This window comes from Mycothermus thermophilus, assembly GCF_041956435.1.
Source record: "Mycothermus thermophilus strain CBS 625.91 unplaced genomic scaffold VTJ04scaffold_5, whole genome shotgun sequence".
Taxonomy (NCBI): domain Eukaryota; kingdom Fungi; phylum Ascomycota; class Sordariomycetes; order Sordariales; family Chaetomiaceae; genus Mycothermus; species Mycothermus thermophilus.
In genome coordinates, this window is record NW_027191431.1 from 2,554,201 (window position 1) to 2,571,061 (window position 16,861).

The 16,861-nt window shown below is 56.6% G+C and overlaps 5 protein-coding genes across 5 annotated transcripts; 2 read left to right on the plus strand and 3 right to left on the minus strand.

Annotated features, from left to right (window-relative positions):
- Window positions 1-155: 155 nt before the first annotated feature.
- VTJ04DRAFT_7993 (uncharacterized protein) lies at window positions 156-5,547 on the plus strand (the record flags this gene model as incomplete). Its single annotated transcript, XM_069366380.1, has 2 exons — window positions 156-554; window positions 613-5,547. 2 exons carry the CDS (start codon window positions 156-158, stop codon window positions 5,545-5,547), a joined length of 5,334 nt encoding a protein of 1,777 aa, XP_069217321.1.
- Window positions 5,548-6,731: 1,184 nt separating this feature from the next.
- Window positions 6,732-9,545, minus strand: VTJ04DRAFT_7994 (uncharacterized protein; the record flags this gene model as incomplete). Its single annotated transcript, XM_069366381.1, has 4 exons — window positions 6,732-7,606; window positions 7,658-8,738; window positions 8,795-9,273; window positions 9,476-9,545. 4 exons carry the CDS (start codon window positions 9,543-9,545, stop codon window positions 6,732-6,734), a joined length of 2,505 nt encoding a protein of 834 aa, XP_069217322.1.
- Window positions 9,546-11,027: 1,482 nt separating this feature from the next.
- Window positions 11,028-11,932, plus strand: VTJ04DRAFT_7995 (uncharacterized protein; the record flags this gene model as incomplete). Its single annotated transcript, XM_069366382.1, has 3 exons — window positions 11,028-11,319; window positions 11,396-11,741; window positions 11,788-11,932. The coding sequence occupies 3 exons, from the start codon at window positions 11,028-11,030 to the stop codon at window positions 11,930-11,932; spliced, it is 783 nt and encodes a 260-aa protein (XP_069217323.1).
- Window positions 11,933-12,027: 95 nt separating this feature from the next.
- VTJ04DRAFT_7996 (uncharacterized protein) lies at window positions 12,028-13,795 on the minus strand (the record flags this gene model as incomplete). The annotated part of the gene is made up of 5 exons (XM_069366383.1): window positions 12,028-12,161; window positions 12,282-12,680; window positions 12,804-13,152; window positions 13,251-13,507; window positions 13,750-13,795. 5 exons carry the CDS (start codon window positions 13,793-13,795, stop codon window positions 12,028-12,030), a joined length of 1,185 nt encoding a protein of 394 aa, XP_069217324.1.
- A 24-nt stretch (window positions 13,796-13,819) lies between these two features.
- VTJ04DRAFT_7997 (uncharacterized protein) lies at window positions 13,820-15,067 on the minus strand (the record flags this gene model as incomplete). Its single annotated transcript, XM_069366384.1, has 4 exons — window positions 13,820-14,288; window positions 14,362-14,372; window positions 14,439-14,742; window positions 14,988-15,067. 4 exons carry the CDS (start codon window positions 15,065-15,067, stop codon window positions 13,820-13,822), a joined length of 864 nt encoding a protein of 287 aa, XP_069217325.1.
- Between the last annotated feature and the right edge of the window lie 1,794 nt (window positions 15,068-16,861).

Here is a 16,861-nt window from a genome sequence, read left to right on the forward strand (position 1 = left end):
ACCGGGGCGACGGCTTCGTAGACCTACCAGCTATGTGGAACGATACAGGGTTTTTTTCGTGGGGGGTTTGGCCCGATTTCCTAACTTTTCGATATTTCCTTTCATCTTGATTTCTCCTTCATTGTTCACTTCCCAGACAAGAGAGATTCACTAACATGATCCGGCGGCTAGTTTCCCTGGGCCACTTGGCCTCGGAGGACCACCAGCAGCAGCAACTCATGCCGACCTCACCAGGAGATGACCAGCAAAACCACCACCCGGCACGGGAGCCCAAGGCAGGGAGTGTCGGAGGGCTCGCCGGAGTCTTTAGGGGCTTGACGGGTAGTTCCAAGATGGCAAAGTCCCCTCCAGTATTGCAACAGCCCTTTGTGTCCCTCGCCGGCTCCCAGGCTCTAGCCCACCGGTCAGATGCCGGCCCAGCATCACCTATCCCCTACGGCCTCTCGTCGGAACAAGCCGAACTGTTCCATCACTTGAAGAATGGACAGCTGAGCGAGCGGGTCGCCGCGGCCAATTCTTTACGCTACGTCATCGTCGATTTCCCTCTCAATCCTGTACGTGCTAATCAGGAGTCTTACCCGACATACCCAAAATGTTGACCACGCCGAGCAGGTTCGCGATATTTGGCACGCCGCCAAGGATTTGGTTGAGCCATCAAAGCCTCCCGATGTTCGCCGGGTCGCCTGGGAACTGCTTACTGAATGTATCAAGTACCCGGCTTCGACCGAGCTCGACCGCCACGGGTACTTCTCCCTATTGACCGCCCCAGCTCCGCCTGAGGACTTTTATCTCCAGCTGGCTGCCCTCGAGGACCTGACTCACCAGGGCCGAAACCTCTCCGGCTTCTATTACGACATATTTCGACTTCTAACCTCATGGCTTTCCGGTGCATATCTGGCTGCCAGGACCGCCCGGAGACATGCTGCGCGTGGGGCTAACAAGGGCGCCAAGGGTGTCGCGTCGTCCTCGGGCGAGGATAAGAACCTATCCCGGTTGTTCGCCTTGCTCAGGGATGTCATCAAGTTCAACTTCAAATTCGCCACCGATGTTGAGATCGCGGGCTTGATGGACACCTTGCTCGAGATCTGCATGAACACAAGTGTCGAGGACGACCTAAAAGCTTGCATCCACGTCATCGAGGCCATCGTGACATTTGGAGCCATCCCTACCAGCAAGCTCAGAGACTGCGTCCAGATCCTCAGCTCCATTCATTGCCTCGTCCCCAACCTCCAAAAGGACTCCTGGCACACCATTTCCATCATCTTCAGGTCCCATAACGGCCAGTCGACAGTGAGGATCCTGTTAGATTTATTACAATCATTCACCCCGTCACCAGACAAGGAAAAGGACAGAGATGCAGTCCGCAACGTCCGGAGTGCTCTCACCGTCTTGAAGAAGCTCCTCTCCAAGCCTGCTGACAAGCGCTATCCCGCCGTACCCCTCGCGCTCCTTATCGACGGCCTCGCCAACGTATCCAAGAGCGGTTCGACCAAGATAGCCACAGAAACCCTCAAGCTCATTAACTCGCTGTTCGAAGGGCGCGAGGGAAATATCAATGACCTCTTGGTTGAAGAGAATTGGTCGCCCATCTTTGCCGTGGCAGCTCAATGCGCCGCTAAGGCCTCGCCTCCTCCACCGGCCTCGGACGCATCTTCCACATCATCTCTGTCCTCTGCCAAAGAGCAGAAGGACCTCGAGGATGCAGTGACGACACAACTAAGATGTTTGGTCAATCGTATCGAGACGCTCCTCAACGAAAAGGGGCCCGACTTCCTCCAACGCGAACAATGCATGGGATTCCTCGCCAAAGTACAGCACGTGCTTCCGGACTCGGCTGCCGCCCTTGTCGTCCAGTACTTCAAGGACACGAGAGCCTGCTTCCCATCTGAAGTTGACTGGGAGGATAGCCTCAGCCTTATCCTGGATTCGTTCTATCTCAACCGCAACCGCGAAACACCCATACGAGTCCGAGCTCTGGAAGTCATTGTGGAGGTGTACGATTTCCTCTGCCTCGCCGAAGAGCTCGTGGCAGAGGATGCCGTGGGCACACTAGTGCGGCGGGTGCTCGCCGGATTGCCAGAAGAGCAAGACAGCGTCGTTCTCCGGGAGACGGTGTCGTTTTTGGTCAACGTAGCTACGACAGCGGATGAAACCCTCTTCGACGACATCTTGGACGCATTCAGGGGCGTTATCGCCAAGGACCAGTCCAGGTCTTCTCTGAACGTCCCGGTTTACCCCCACAAGCCCGGACCATCTCCGCAACAACTCCAGTCGCGTCCCGGAGGAACCCCAAGTCCTTCCAACGTTGTCACTCGGGGCTTCGTCCAGATATTTATCCGGATGATGAATCGAGACGCTACAAAGGCGGTGAAGGCATACAAGTCGCTGGTTCACATCGCCCGTGTGAATTCCTACGAAGCCGATGCCCGCATCACGGCCATGAAGATGTTGTTCCGTCTCCGCGCCGACGTTGAGCATCGCATCTTCCTCACGACGCTGGAAGAGAACGAGAAGCTGGCGGCAGCCCTGTACAGGACCGAAGCCTCCCTGGCACGTAAGCTGGCCGAGGATGCGGCACACCCGACAAGGTTATCGAGGCCAGACCACCACGCCGGCCGCCCTTCCCGTGGCGTTTCCTTCAACCACGGACAGACTAGCGAGCGAGGAGGGGTACCCTTGAGATCCGCATCGACCCCAAAGCCTACGCTCCATCCCAGCCAGAGGCTTTGGTCGTTGCCAGATCCCGATGCTCTGCCGGAGACGCCACCGGACCAACCGAGCCCAATTTTGCTCTCACACAGGGCAGTCGAGGCCCTTGATGAAGGAGATGATACCGCCGTTCTCGATTTGAAGCCATGGCTTGAGGTGCTCCTCAGCTTAATCCATCACGGATGTGACTGGGAGGTGTACAGTTTCGTGCTCGTCCACCTCCCTACCCAACTGAGCAACCACCCACTCTTCCGAGACGCCATCAGCACCATCCAGGATATGCGGCGTCTCTTGTGCGAGGTCATCCGGACGAACAGCTTTTCCGACCCCCCACACTCGTCAGGGCTCCGCCGCACCGACGTAGCCAACTGCCTGTTCCACTCACTCGTCATGATCGTCAGCTACCACCGACACTTCCAAAAGTCGGACGAGGATGAGATTGTGAGGACGTTCATGCACGGGATTTCGGACAAGACGGCTAAGACCTGCATCCACGCGCTGTCGGTGTGTTGCCACGAGCTGCCCATGTCGGTGAGCAAGTCTCTGTTGCCCATCCTGCAGCGCATGTCCCAGGTGATCACACAACCCTTTGTGGCCATGCACATCCTCGAGTTCCTTGCCTGCCTTAGCCGCCTCCACTCGCTCTACTCCAATTTCCGCGACGAAGATTATCGCATCGTTTTCGGCATCTGCTTCCGCTACCTGCAGTATGTCCGTGAGAAGAAGCTTTCGATGCGCAGTTCTGGCGTGTCTGAGCCTCCCACGCCCGGTATCAACGTAACCAGTCACGCAGAGGCGCTCGCCCAGCAGCAGCAGCAGCAGTTACAGCATCAGCAAGGTGGTAGCCCTGGTGATGACCTCCCGCAGTACGTATACGCGCTCGCGTACCACGTCATCACCTTCTGGTTTCTGGCCGTCAAGCTCCCGGACCGTCCAAGCCACATCGGCTGGATCGCCAAAAACCTGTTCACCGATGTCGACGGTTCGGCAAGCACCGAGGAGCACGCTCAGATCACTCTTGACTTCATGCAGCGTGTCGCCTTCTCCGACGCCAGCGACTCGGTGCAGGACCCCCTATTCAAGGAGCAATATTTTGGCGAGATCCAACGAAAGCGTTGGATCATCGGCAACAGCATCCTCACGATCCGCCAGGCCACCGGGTCGTCCTGGGCCGAAATCACACGCCGGTACCCTTCGGGCACGTCGTCGTACGCGCTGCGTGTCGAGTTCACGCCGACGCCCAATATCCCTGCCCCCGACGGTTCGGACGCGGCCGCGTGGGAAGGGCGCTTTCAGAGCGGCCTCACCATTTTCCCAAGCCACCTGCTGATGCAGCTGCTGGCCCCGATGCCCCAGTTGTATGACCCAGCTATTCGGCCCATCCCACTGCCAGATGAAGACTTTGTCGACCGCGCCATCCGCGTCTTCGACCGCAACTCTCCTGTGGACGGACACAAGGTTGGCGTCATCTACATTGGGGAAGGCCAAACCCGCGAGGCAGAGATCCTCGCCAACACCTCGGGTAGCCCGGACTACCATAGGTTCCTCAAAGGACTTGGGGTCTTGACCAAATTGAAGGGGGCCAACTTCAACACCCAGGGTCTCGACCGCTCCAACGACCTGGACGGCAAGTACACCTACTGCTGGCGAGACCGTGTCACCGAGATTGTGTTCCACGTCACAACGCAAATGCCGACCAACCTCGAAATGGATCCGCAGTGTAACATGAAGAAGCGACACATCGGCAACGACTACGTCAACATCGTGTGGAACGACTCAGGCCTGCCCTTCCGCTTCGACACGTTCCCGTCCCAGTTCAACTACGTCTACATCGTCATCACGCCGACGCCTCACCGCTCCTTTGTCGAAGCCCGCACCCCGAACGACGACGGCACCACCCGCTTCTTCACCGTCCGCGTCATGAGCCAGGCCGGTTTCCCCGAGATCTCGCCCGCCGCGGACCCCAAGATCATTAGCCTCCAAGCCCTGCCCAGCTTCGTCCGCCTGCTCGCGCTCAACGCCTCCGTCTTCTCCTTCGTCTGGGCCAACAGAGAAGACGGCGAGCACGTCTCGTCGTGGCGAGAGCGCCTGCGCCAGATCAACGCCCTCCGCACGCGTTACGGACCCAAGACGCACGCCGCCGCCGCCGCCACCACCGCCAACGCCACCGGCGTCTCGCCGAATCCCCCGACCTCAGGCGCCATCGCGCCTCCAGGACCCGCTGCTACCGCTGTGGCCGCCGCGGTTGCTGCCGGGATCGGCCCCCAGGGCGGCATATCTGGCGCAGTTCCTGCTGTCGGCGGCGGCCCCGGCGGCGGCCCTACCGCGCCTCCCACCGTCGGTGGCACCGTTCATCCTCCGGGCGTGCCCCCGGAGCCTGCAAACCCCACACAACGCGCGCTCGGGGTTCGTGAGAGCCTCACCAGCCTCCGCAGGTCGTCGATGGCCACCTTCTTCACGGGCGGCGCTGCGGGGTCCGGGGCGGGGTCGGGTCCCGGAGGTGGTGTTGCGGGCTCGGGAGGCCAGGCTACGTCTGCCATCGGTGGTGTAGGTGGCGCGGCGGGGATCGGCCCGGGAGGAGGAAGCGGACTGGCAGGAGCAGGGACAGGTCTTGGTGTAGGAGGAGGTGGTGTTGTTGGTGGGGGAGGCGTCAACGCAGGTTCGGCGTCGGCGATGGCAGCGGCGGCAGATCAGTCGCACCGCTCGAGCATGCTGTCGGCAGCCACGACGGCGTCGTCGTCGGATAACCTGGTGATGGACGTCTCGATGATTGGGCGGCCACCGAGCACGTCGGCTGAGGCGCTGGTGGAGTCGGTGGATTTTTCTAAGTGGACTTGACTCGATCTTGCTCGCTCATTCACGTCCTCTGGCTTTCGGTTGGGATCTTGAAAGCTAAATAAAAGAGGAGGGGCCGAGGAGAGTTGTGTTGTGGTGTCGAATTGGAGGATGGGATGGGAGGGTGTTGGAGTGCCGGGTTTGTTGCATGATTCGATGAGGTCAATCAGATGGGTTGGTTGGTTGGTTGGTTGGTTGGTTGGTTGGTTGATTGGTTCGAGGTTGGGTTATAATAAGTATCACCTCTGCTTTCTTTTGCTTGGATTGGAGGAGCGAGTTTTTGGGATGCAGGGAGCGAAGTCGATGATGGATGATGATGATACTGGCAGGAACGAGAGATGGTGGCTTGGGGGAAAACTGGTATGTACCTGATGTAGAGTTACTTCTTGGTGAGAGAGGGGAGAAAATTATGATGGAGACGGAAAAACGGAAAAGGGGGGGGGATGAGATATGTCTGTACCATGTATGTATGAAGAAAAAGGGGGTGGGTGTATATAACTGCATCCATGTGCGGTGGAGGATGGACAAAATGAAAACATGTTTCTCTATACCGAAGTAAATCTTACTCCCTACATTACCTCGCCAGCGTACAAGACGTGACTTGGGAATATACATCTCATATCCCTCCTTCTAGCAAGAGAGGATAAAGCGAAATGATAACCAACAGGGCTCTCCTCCATGGGAAGTTCCGGGTTGTATATATGTGTTCAGGGAAGCGCCTGGTTATGTAATCTCTGGTCTACCATCCATTATACCTCATACTCGCTAACGATATGATCCAATCCAAGCAGCAGTGTAGTTTTCTTCTGTTGTATTAACACTCGCCGAATTTCATATCCTCTATTTTGTATTTTTCTAGGATAGTTATGATGTGATATGAAAGAGGCACGCGCCCGACGTAACAAGTATTCGTAAGTAAAGCAAGATGATATGATATTACCTCCGTAGCTTAAAGACGCCCATCCCCTTAATCCACAGGCACCATCGAAGATGGATGCCGCTTAATCGTTTCTTCCTATTTTTCCTTTCTTCCTTTCCCGCGAGCAAGAAACCCCGCCAAGTCAAATCAGAACCAAGCCTCCTAGGGCAACTACTTAGCTAGGAAGAAAGAGCTGAGCAACAACCCCTTCTACAACCCACCTACCCACCCCTTCTTCTCTTCTCTGCACCGTCCCGTCATCTAGCATCTACGCAGCATCAGGAACCTCCACATCCCCCTCACCCACCTTCTTCTCCTCCTCTTCCGCCTTCCTTCTCGCCTCTTCTTCCTCCCTCTCCTTCCTCCTCTGCCTCTCCCTCTCCGCCTCCACCAAAAACGCCTCCTCAACCGTCTTCCTCCGATCAAACACCCGCAGCCACCTCTCGGCCCAGCGCTTCACCATCCGTCGTCTCGACTCAGCATCCTCACCGCCGTCCTCGGGTCCGCCATCCGCCATGGCGGTATCCGCGGTCGAGGACTCCCACGCGGCAAGCGCATTCTTGATGGCCGCAAACAGCTCCCGCATGGCGCCCACCTCGCGCTCGCGCGTCTCTGAATCATCCGTATCACCCGCAGCCGCGGCAGGGCGTGACGCGAGCTGGCGCACGCGGCCCGTGACTTTGACGACCGTGTTGAAGACCATTTCGTAGATGTGGGTCGTGGCGAGGGCCTCGCCCTTGGTGCGGCCCGCGAGGCCCGTCAGGGCCCACTGGATAACCGTCTGCGGGGTGAGGATGCTGTAGTTGAGCAGCTTCTCGATGATGTAGAGCGCCACGCCCGGGTGGGCGGACCAGTAGGCCATGGTGGCCGTGATGATCTGGGTGCGGGCGGCATCCGAGGCGGCGCCGGCGTCGGCGAGGCGGTCCTTGGTGCGCTCGATGGCGGCGAGCACGTGCGACAGCGTCTTGTTGCCGATGTGCAGGACGCACGTCACAAACACGTCTGTGCTGGCCACGAGCGCGTCCATGTCCCGGTCGATGGCCTGGGACTGGATGCGCTGGATGACGGCGTCGATCTCCTCGTCGGGAGCCTTGCGCTTGAGGAGTGCAGCAATTTCACGACCCTCAGCAGCGAAGGGGGTATCTAACGCAGTTAGGAAAATGCGGTTACTACAAACAGAGCAGGACAACTCACCATCATTATCAAACTTGAAATCGGGCGAGTCCTTCTCCTTGTCCGGGTTGATCAGCTCCTTGTAAGGCTCGGGCAGGGTGTTCTTGATGCGCTGCGCGAAACTCAGCCGGATTTCTTTGTCGATGGCACCGTTGATAAACGCCTTGCGCGGATGAACGTCCGGCAGGTAGACGTCATCCACCCACTCCGTCCACTTCCACGTGAAGCCGAAGTTGCTCAGATGGTGCGTAAACCAGTCCAGGAAGCGGTAGGCCAGCTCGAGGTCCATGCGCGGCGAGTTCCGGTAGAGGTAGCGGATGGCACGCCCTAAACTCGGAGCGATGGCCGCCGGAGCCAGTTTGCATGCCTCGGTGAGGACAGAATGATAGTAGACCAGCTTGTGCTCTGGAGCCGGCAGCTGGAAGAGCTGCGAGAAGACGGCATCAACGGCCACGTCCTCGGGCTTCCACGTCGACTTGGGCGGCTCGATATCGCGCAGCTTGTCGAAGGGAGTGGCGCGCGGGGCGAAAGTGCGCGGGCTGAAGTAGCAGTCCAGGTCGATCAGGTGGCGCGCCGTCACGTTGCGGTTGTAGTCCAAGACATTGATGGTGTCCAGCAGGGCATCGCGGATGAGGGACGAGGCAGCAGTGGTCAGCGGTGGCACCGACTCAACCTCCTGGTTGGCGTAAACGGAGAAGTAGACCTCCGGGAACAACGGCCGGGGGCCGGCAACGACGGTCTGCGGAATCTTGATGGGCGGAACGGCATGCTTCGGGGCGTCTTCGAGCTTGGAGCGCAACTCGACCTCGGACACGGGGAACTCCCACGGCCGCGGCAGGCAGGAAAGCGCCCAGCCGTTATTGGCCTCGTTCTGCAGCTGAGTCTGGAGCAGGCCGATGAGGCTCTGGCACTGGAGCGGGATTTCGTCACCGGCTTCGGGGTGATAGGGTTCGACGAGAGGGTGCAGCGGGTGGGATTCTGAGGCGATGATCTCGGTCTTCTCCATAAGGTCGGCGGCCTTTTGCGTCCATTTCCCCGGTGCCGCGACCATAACGTATGGCACTGTGAGGAGGATGATTTTGACAATCTCAATGCCAATCGTCTGCGCATGGTCAGCAACGCCACGCTCCCAACCATCACATCAACAGGAAAACTCACATCTTCCGAGCTGGCCATCTGCAAGTCACCCGCCTTCGCAAACAACTCTTCCAGCACGGGGAAAACACCCTCGCCCTCCAGGCAGCTCTGGAGGCACGCCAACAGCTTCAGATACAACTTGACATCCCTCCACAATCCCTCGGTAAGCTTCTCCTCGATCCTCGCCGCCAGCTTTGCCAGCAACATATCCACCACCTCGGGGCGCGCCGCGTTGGCAACCAGCACCACGGCGGCGATGAAGGGCGTCTTGAGCGGCTGCTCGACGGCCAGCTGCAGAACCAGGTCGACAAAGTTGCCGCGCAGAAGTTCGTCGTCCCAATTGTCGGTAAACAGGTTGGCGATGCTGGCCACCTCTTCATGCCAGGGGCGCATGGGGTTTTCGGCGATGGCGATCAGCTGCTTGCGCACGCGCACGTGTGGAGGGGGTCCGTCGAAGCGGCGACGGCCGCCGCCGCTGCGGTAGTCGCGGTCGTCATCATCTAAAGTGTGGGAGATGGGTGTTAGTTTGCTTGTTGACTTGTTTCCCGGGTTGGAGTTGGGTCAATGGAGAGGTCATCGATTTATCCAGGCTTGTCATGGTGGCAGAGGGCTTGTTTGTTTTCTCCCAGCTCTCGGACCATCGACCAATACACACTTCCAGACCCAACCAAACGACCGAAAAGTGACAGAAAAGCCACTCACCACGATAGCGACGCTTCCTCGGATTGTAGCTGCTCCCACCGCCGTATCCTCTCCGGTCGTAGTCGGCCATGGTTTCTGGTTGCCGAGGTCGCGCGCGAACGCAACAGCAATTGGCGATAAATCGCGGGTCGAATTACTCTGGTGAATCAACAGGATGTCGGTGAGATGGCGATGAAAGAGGAAGAAATGGTGGCGGTCGGTGGGTGTTGGTTGTGGAACCGCGAAAGTTGGTTGTCGGACGGTTTGGTTTGTTGAATTTCCGGTCCTGGAAGAAAGTTGACAGCCGCAAGCAAACCACAGCCTTCCCAAACTGTTGCCGGGAAAGTTGCGACTGCCAAGCGCGACTTTGGGTGGGTCTTGGACCCGAGAGCCGCGTCTGCCCCTGCGGTGGCCAAGACCATCCACTGGAACGTGCGCCAGGTCCCGTCGCTGACTTCATCAGACGGAACCCCGGCCTGGAGCAATGGAGGCTGCAACACCACCATCATGTCAAATATCAAGACTTGATCCAAGCACAACCCAAGTACTACTCCAAGAGCAAACACTCCTCCATTATCCCTGGTAATGTAATTTCCAGAAGAGTCTTGAAAAGAAAAGGAGGAACAGAAAACCAGATCAGAAGAAGGAAACCTCATAATGCAAGACTCTAGTTCAAAAAGCGATAGCATCCATCAACAATAAGAACTCAGAGACGAACCTGTACAAACCACCCATACTGACTTACTCCAACAACTCGCACCCTCGTTCACTTGTTCATGGTCATTCACAACTTCACACACAGAAACAGCAGAACAGCACAACACATCAACACCACCACCACCACCACCACCACCATCACCACCACCACCACAAACAAATACTACGTACAACACAACTTGACATCCAGGATATCCAGCATGAACTGTCGTGAGCTGACATGACACGAGTCTCCCTCAGAAAAACTGGTATTTCCCACTCCTACTCCTCCTCCTCCTCCTCCTCCTACTACTACTACTACTAGTACTAGGTCCTATTCCCACTCTCGCACCACACGAACTATGTACAAACTAGTACCTACAAACCATAGGTAACCATAATCACAATCCACACACTTCGCTACCTACCTGAGGTAGCCCAGCCCAACTGAACCCACCAGAACCAAGCAGACCAGACAACCTGGAACCTCTTCCATAGCCTGAGCCTAGCTTAAGTACGCAGTAAGCACCTGGTAAAAACTATCTGACCAAAAGGTACCTAGGTCAGGTACTTGGTATACCGTCCATCCCATCCACGAAACTCTTCCCTCCCTTCCATTCATTCCCGCCTTCAATCACTCATTCCCCCAATGAACTCACAATCCCTGAACGGCCTACCTACCTACCTACATCCCATCTCCCATCCATCTGCTTCCGTACAGTCCACAACCCACACACACACGCACGAGCGCGCGCGGGCGTGCGTGTGTCTGTCTTATCTTCCCGACCAAGTGAAGGATTAACCAAGACTGTGCGCGCGCAGACGCTGACTGACTGACTGATCTCTCTCGAATTGACTGATTGATTGATTGATTTGCATGGTCTTGTTGAAGAAGAAGAAAAAACGAAAAAGAAAAGAGAGAAAAAGACACCAAGAGAACAATGACCTCTTCGCCCCATCCATCCACTCTTCTTCCTTCCCTTTCCTTCCTTCCCTTCCCTTCCCGTCCAATGCCTTCCCACCATTCCCCGAAGAAGAAGAAGAAGAAGAAGGAGAAAGAATCCTTTCCCTTTTAAAGAAAAGAAACCTACCTATCTCCACATTCTCACCCTTCCTTCCACCAACCCATCCGTCCGTCAACATCAACCATCAACATCATCATACCTCAGGTACCCATCACATCTCCCCCACACGCACTCTCTCAAGGATGGCAAGTAGACAACGGTTTCTTTCGCTCCCTATCAGCCATGTCCCCCCGAAACCCACCCACCCACCAACCAACCAACCAACCGCCGCCGGACATAAAATCTGGAGGGAAAAAAACACATCCACAACGAAGAGAAAGAGAAAGAGAGAGAGAGGGAGGAAGAGAGATGGACGGGCAAAATCAAATCATCGCTCCCTTACCCTTACCCTTTGCAGTGAGGTACCCTCTTGTTGTTGAACCCTATTCTATTTCCATCTTGGCCTTTCCCATTCCCCATTCTCCACACCAAAGGTTTCGCTGCTATCTTGTTTCCATCCATCGCCATCAATCATCACTGATGCTGTTGGCGCTGGGTATATCCCAAACGGACAATTCCCTTGTTTTGTGTGTTCTTGTTTTTTTTCTTGTCATCATCACCACTACCACATAGGATAGGATTGGATAGGAGGGAAAAGCGCGCGCGCGAGACTAACAACAGCAAGAACAAAACCAGTCGCTTTGCCTGCCTCCCGGCTGGAATCTCTCGAGATGATACTCTCTCTCTGCTCTGCTGGTTGGCAACGTACACAGCATGAACTGCCCAAAACATAGCCCGACAATGTGTGCGTGTGTGAGATGACCGTAAAACTTGGCGGAAACCGATTTTTTTTTTTCACCAAGGCTGGTCGGCTCAATCTAGCTTCGCCATCATTTCCTGCTTCGTCATGGGTGTGAAGTTGTCAATGTCGAGACCCTGAGCCGCGAGAACCGGAACCATATGAGGTGGAACCAGCTGGTGGTTGAGTTCTGGGGCTATCGACAGTTCTGTGAAGCGGGCATGTTGTCAGCATGGTCGAAACGGTTGCGTCCAAAATTGCAAGGGTCACTGAAAGGCAGGGAAGGGTGGATGAAAGGCAAAGTGACCAGAAAAAGAAGCTGCCGTACCATGACGCGAAAAGTTGAACAGCGGCGGCAAGTCGCGCAGCTCTCCCGTGCCGTGCCTCGAATCCGGGAGCTTGGTGTTGGGATCGCGGAGCTCGTCGAAGAAGGGGTGCACCATGGCATTGATGGCGGCGAGACGTTGGGTTGGGGTGTACTCGAGCAACTTAGAGATCAGGTCGATGGCATTCTGATCGGCCTTGCGGAACACCTTGTTGAAGGGGTGCGGCTTGATCTGGGGGAACTTGTGCTCCATGTAATTGGGGTTCATGGTCCTTATCTGCTCCCTCGTCGGGGTACCCAGGACCTTGATAATCTCGACGAGCTGGTCGATACCTGACTCGCCGGGGAAGAGCGGCTGTCCCAACATCAACTCGGCCATGACGCAACCGGTAGACCAGACATCTGTCAAAACACACAAAACATCAACCCCCGGTCAGCCCGTTTCTCCCATGTTTGACGCTGAAGGGGAGGAAATGACGCCACCAAACACCGGCGGCGTCCGGTAGGCATCCCATGAGCACATACCAATCTTGGTGGTGTAGTTGGTGGCCCCAAAGATCAACTCGGGGGCGCGGTAGTATCGAGAGCATATGTACGACACATTGGGCTCGTTCTCAACCAGAATCTTTGCACTGCCAAAATCGCAGAGCTTCAGGACGCCGGTGGCCGGGTCCAAGAGCAGGTTCTGGGGCTTGATGTCGCGGTGGCAAATGCCTTGTGAGTGGATGTATGCCAGAGCACGGAAGAGCTGGTAGATGTAGAGCTTGACTTCCAGGATCGGCATGGTTGTCTTCATCTTATTGAAGAAGCGTGAGGCCCTATAAACGGTCTCCGGGACGAATTCTTGGACAAGGTTCAGGTAAACCTCATCTTTCTGTGGACATGAACAACAAACGCGGCCATGGTTAGCAGCTGCAACCCCGCATCGCGACACGTGAGTGAGTGAGAGGAGGAGATGGAAAACCAGCTTACGCGCTCGCCGTTGGAGTAATAGAAGGCCTTGAGCTGGACAATGTTGGGATGGCGGACGATCCTCATGATCTGCAGTTCTCGATTCTTGAAGCGCTTATCCTGCAAGACACGCTTGATGGCCGCATCCTCGTTATTGGGAGCGAGCTTCGTCTGGAACACGACACCAAACGAGCCGTTGCCCACAATCTTACACTGAGTGTACTGCAACTCGCGCGTTTCGCCCGTGATGCCATCTTGTACCTTCTCGCGGACCACCTCTGCATCGCGAAACCGTTAGCATCATTGTTTCTGTCCAACTTTCTCGTCGACCCCGCCCCCTGGCAGCAACGGGGTATCGCAGGGCCGGTTCCCGACGCGGATGGCCGGTGGCCGGTGCGAGGGGAATTCGGCTGCGAGTGTTTGTGCGATTGTATTGTGCGTGGTAGGCAATGCAATGTGTACGAGGAAGACAGGAACGAGCGAAGAAGGAGCAGAGCAAAGCAAAAGCGTGAGACCTCACCTCCCATCCGCAGGTTGTTGAAGGCAGCTGGCCTATTTGCCGCCATGGTTTCCCAGGAACGCAGTCGGTGCTACCTTGGGGAGACGGACAAACGGTGGTGCTGCTGCTGCTGCTGGAGACGCCGAGGGGCGCGACGAGCGATAAACGGCGACGGGGTCGGTGGGTGCCGTGTTGGGCAACAAAGATGTCGGGAGTTGGGGGAGCGGGACGGAGTTTCGTCGCTGGGCTCCACGGTCGGGTCCAGCGTGGTCGGTGATGCTGGGGAGACTAGGAGAGATCGAATTGATTGATTTTCAACAAAGTCTCGGGCTTCGGTTTGGGTTGCAGGCGGCTTTGTCGCCCGATGCCGGGGGTCGGTCGGGTTACGGTAAGTGGTGGTGCGTTGAGGGTTCTCTGAAGCGATGCACTTGGCGGCGCAGACTGGAAAAACCCTGGGCGGGGAGGGGAGAGCTGATTGCAGCGGGCGGGCTGCGACAGGTTGGATTGGCTGCGGCGAGGGAAGAGGGGAACTCTCTGTCTCTCGTCTCTGGTGGGTTTGGCTTGTTTTGGGTGGTGGTGAGCTTCGCGGGTTGGGTGCAAGCTGCGAAGCTGGATTGTATGGATGTAGCGTACCTGGTATGCGCCTACGTGCAGGTCGAGGTAAGGCAGGCTTCGCGATGGCACCTGGGAAACCCGTTGAGTCACTGGACACCGGACTCCAGAGTCAGTGGTCGTGTGATGGGTCGAGGAAAGCGAGGTGCAAAGCGGAAAGCGGTCGCGACGCCGGGGGTGGGGACCATGAAGGTCGATGCGGTAGGTAGGTTCCAGTTGTAGGTGCTAAGGTCGGGTTGTTTGGGAAAAGGGTGCAGGAGGCAGGGACCTGAGGTGGCCAGGAAACAGCCGCAGAATGCAGAATGCAGACTGCAGAATGCAAAACTGGAGGCTTCAGGCCGTGGACTGATCCGCGCGTCGAAGATGAGGATGGAAGAAAAAGAGTCGAAGTTCAGATGCAAGCTTCAGGTGTGTAAGGGTTCGGTAGGAGGTACCTTATGATTTTTCGAGGCCCAGTCCAACAACAAGTTTTGTCTGAGGAGCGCTACTCTGCCATGCCCGGCTGTGTTTGTTGGACTGGACGGGAGGTTTTGCTTTCTGGTTTTGGAGGGGCGGGCGCTCCAGCTAATGAAGTGACGGCGGGGAACCTGTGGCTGACAGGGCACCTGCACACTGTGGTCGACTGTGGTGTCCAGGTCGCCACTCACAAGGGCAGCCTGGCGATGACAGCAAGCAACTGGACGCCTCCCGGTAGCATGGAGGCAAGGGTCACGAAGGCCCAGAGCATCTAGTGTATGGGAAGCCGACCGGCGTTGAAGCAGCCCAACTGAGAACTCGACGTCTGGAAGGGCTAGGAGAATGGAAGCTAGACACTGTACGCATGTACGCATGTACAAGACACGCTTCGGGCGGTGGTCTTCAAAGGAACCATCCGACACATAAAGAGCAGAGAGGCATTGCCCAAGGGTGTCATCGGAGCTGGGCCAAACGAGGATCCCGGCTGGAGGGGATGGTTCAGACCAAGCCAGCCAGGGACCAACGTCGTGGATGGGTGGATGGATGGATGTCGGATGAATGGGATGAGATGTATGGTAACAGCTTAGTTATCAGGAACAATACAAGCTTCCACTCTGGTTCATCATGCTAAAGCAACGAGCCGTCAATGCTTTGACGTAAATGACAGACAGCCATCATAACCACAGCAGCAATACGAGCATGGCCAACAGCTGGCCAGCACCAGCAGTAGCGGCGGCCGCAGCAGCAACAATACATCAATCCTCTACCAACAGCACCGGGCTCTGGCAGACAATAGCTTCGGCGCGACACACCATCCAATTGCCAGCGCCATGCCACCTTCCAACGACACCCGACCCTGCTGCTGTTGCTCCTCTCTGTTGTCTGCACCTCGCGCATCTGGTGAGGTCAGATGGGCATGAGCCTTGGCGTGTCTGTACGATATCCCCAGCCAACCACAGCAGGCCAGGTGAGGGGTTAGGAGACCGGGAAAGGGGAGGAGGACAAGGGTTCTTTTTTTGCCCAGAACACATGGAACCCGAAGAGACAGGGCATGAAGACCGCTCGCTGGTTCCAGGATCCTCTTTTCCTCTGCTTCGACCAGAGCACTTGTCATAGGTAGGTGAACGTTTCGGGCAGCTCGGTGTATCGGTGATGAGATGAGGTGTGCGGGGTGGCTGCCCGCCGAGCCCCGAAGGCGTGCAGTACCGTGGTTTTGGAAATCGAGGACCAAACATCTCGAACGAGGCAGACACACACAGAGACACACACACACACACGCACTTGTCAAGGTTCTTCGAGTTCATCTAACTCTCTTCCACGAGGCCAGGCCGCCGCGCCAACGGTCGAGGGATTGTTTGCAGAAGCTTTGGCGGCTTCCGCCGCCGTAGATGGTTGAGATCTGAAGATCCGCTATTATTGGCGACTCAAGGGGAGCAAATAGCGGGGTCTCTTTCGAGACCGTTTGTCACGGGAGTGGAGGCTTCGAGGTTAGCTGGAGCCATGAGGTGCATGGTGGCAGGGTTCCTGAATGGAGGTTGGTAATAAGCTTCCGTCTAGTGGGCGGGTTGGGCGGTGGGTAGACGTACACGTTGATGAGGAACGCTGGCTGGGCTCGGGCCGCGTGGTTTTGTTCGAGACTCGACCTCATCAGCTTCACGGAAACGTTGTGATAGAATACAAAATTGGCAGCACTGTCAGCACCTGCTGTTGTAAGCTATGTACCTGGTTGACAATGAGCCAAGCCGCGGGAATAGGCCCAAGTCCCAGTGTCTCTCAATTTCCAGATTCTAAGTTGAGCCGCCAAAATTCAGACGCCTTGATTGCTCCTGCCCGGTGCAGTGAGGTCCAGTGGTTGTCAGGTCTTTCTTTCCATCTCAATCCCAGCTCTATCCGCTGTCAATACTTCCATTGGGCAGGTGCTGTCAAGAAGAGCTTCCATCTCAGGTTCATTGTTGCCCTGCCCAAATGGTGTCACCGACCTGAAAGTGGGCTGTCTGATGTTGCGGCTGACATTTCATTACCCCCTCGTCCCGAGCCCAGTTCTGAGCCCAGTCCCGAGTGTCAG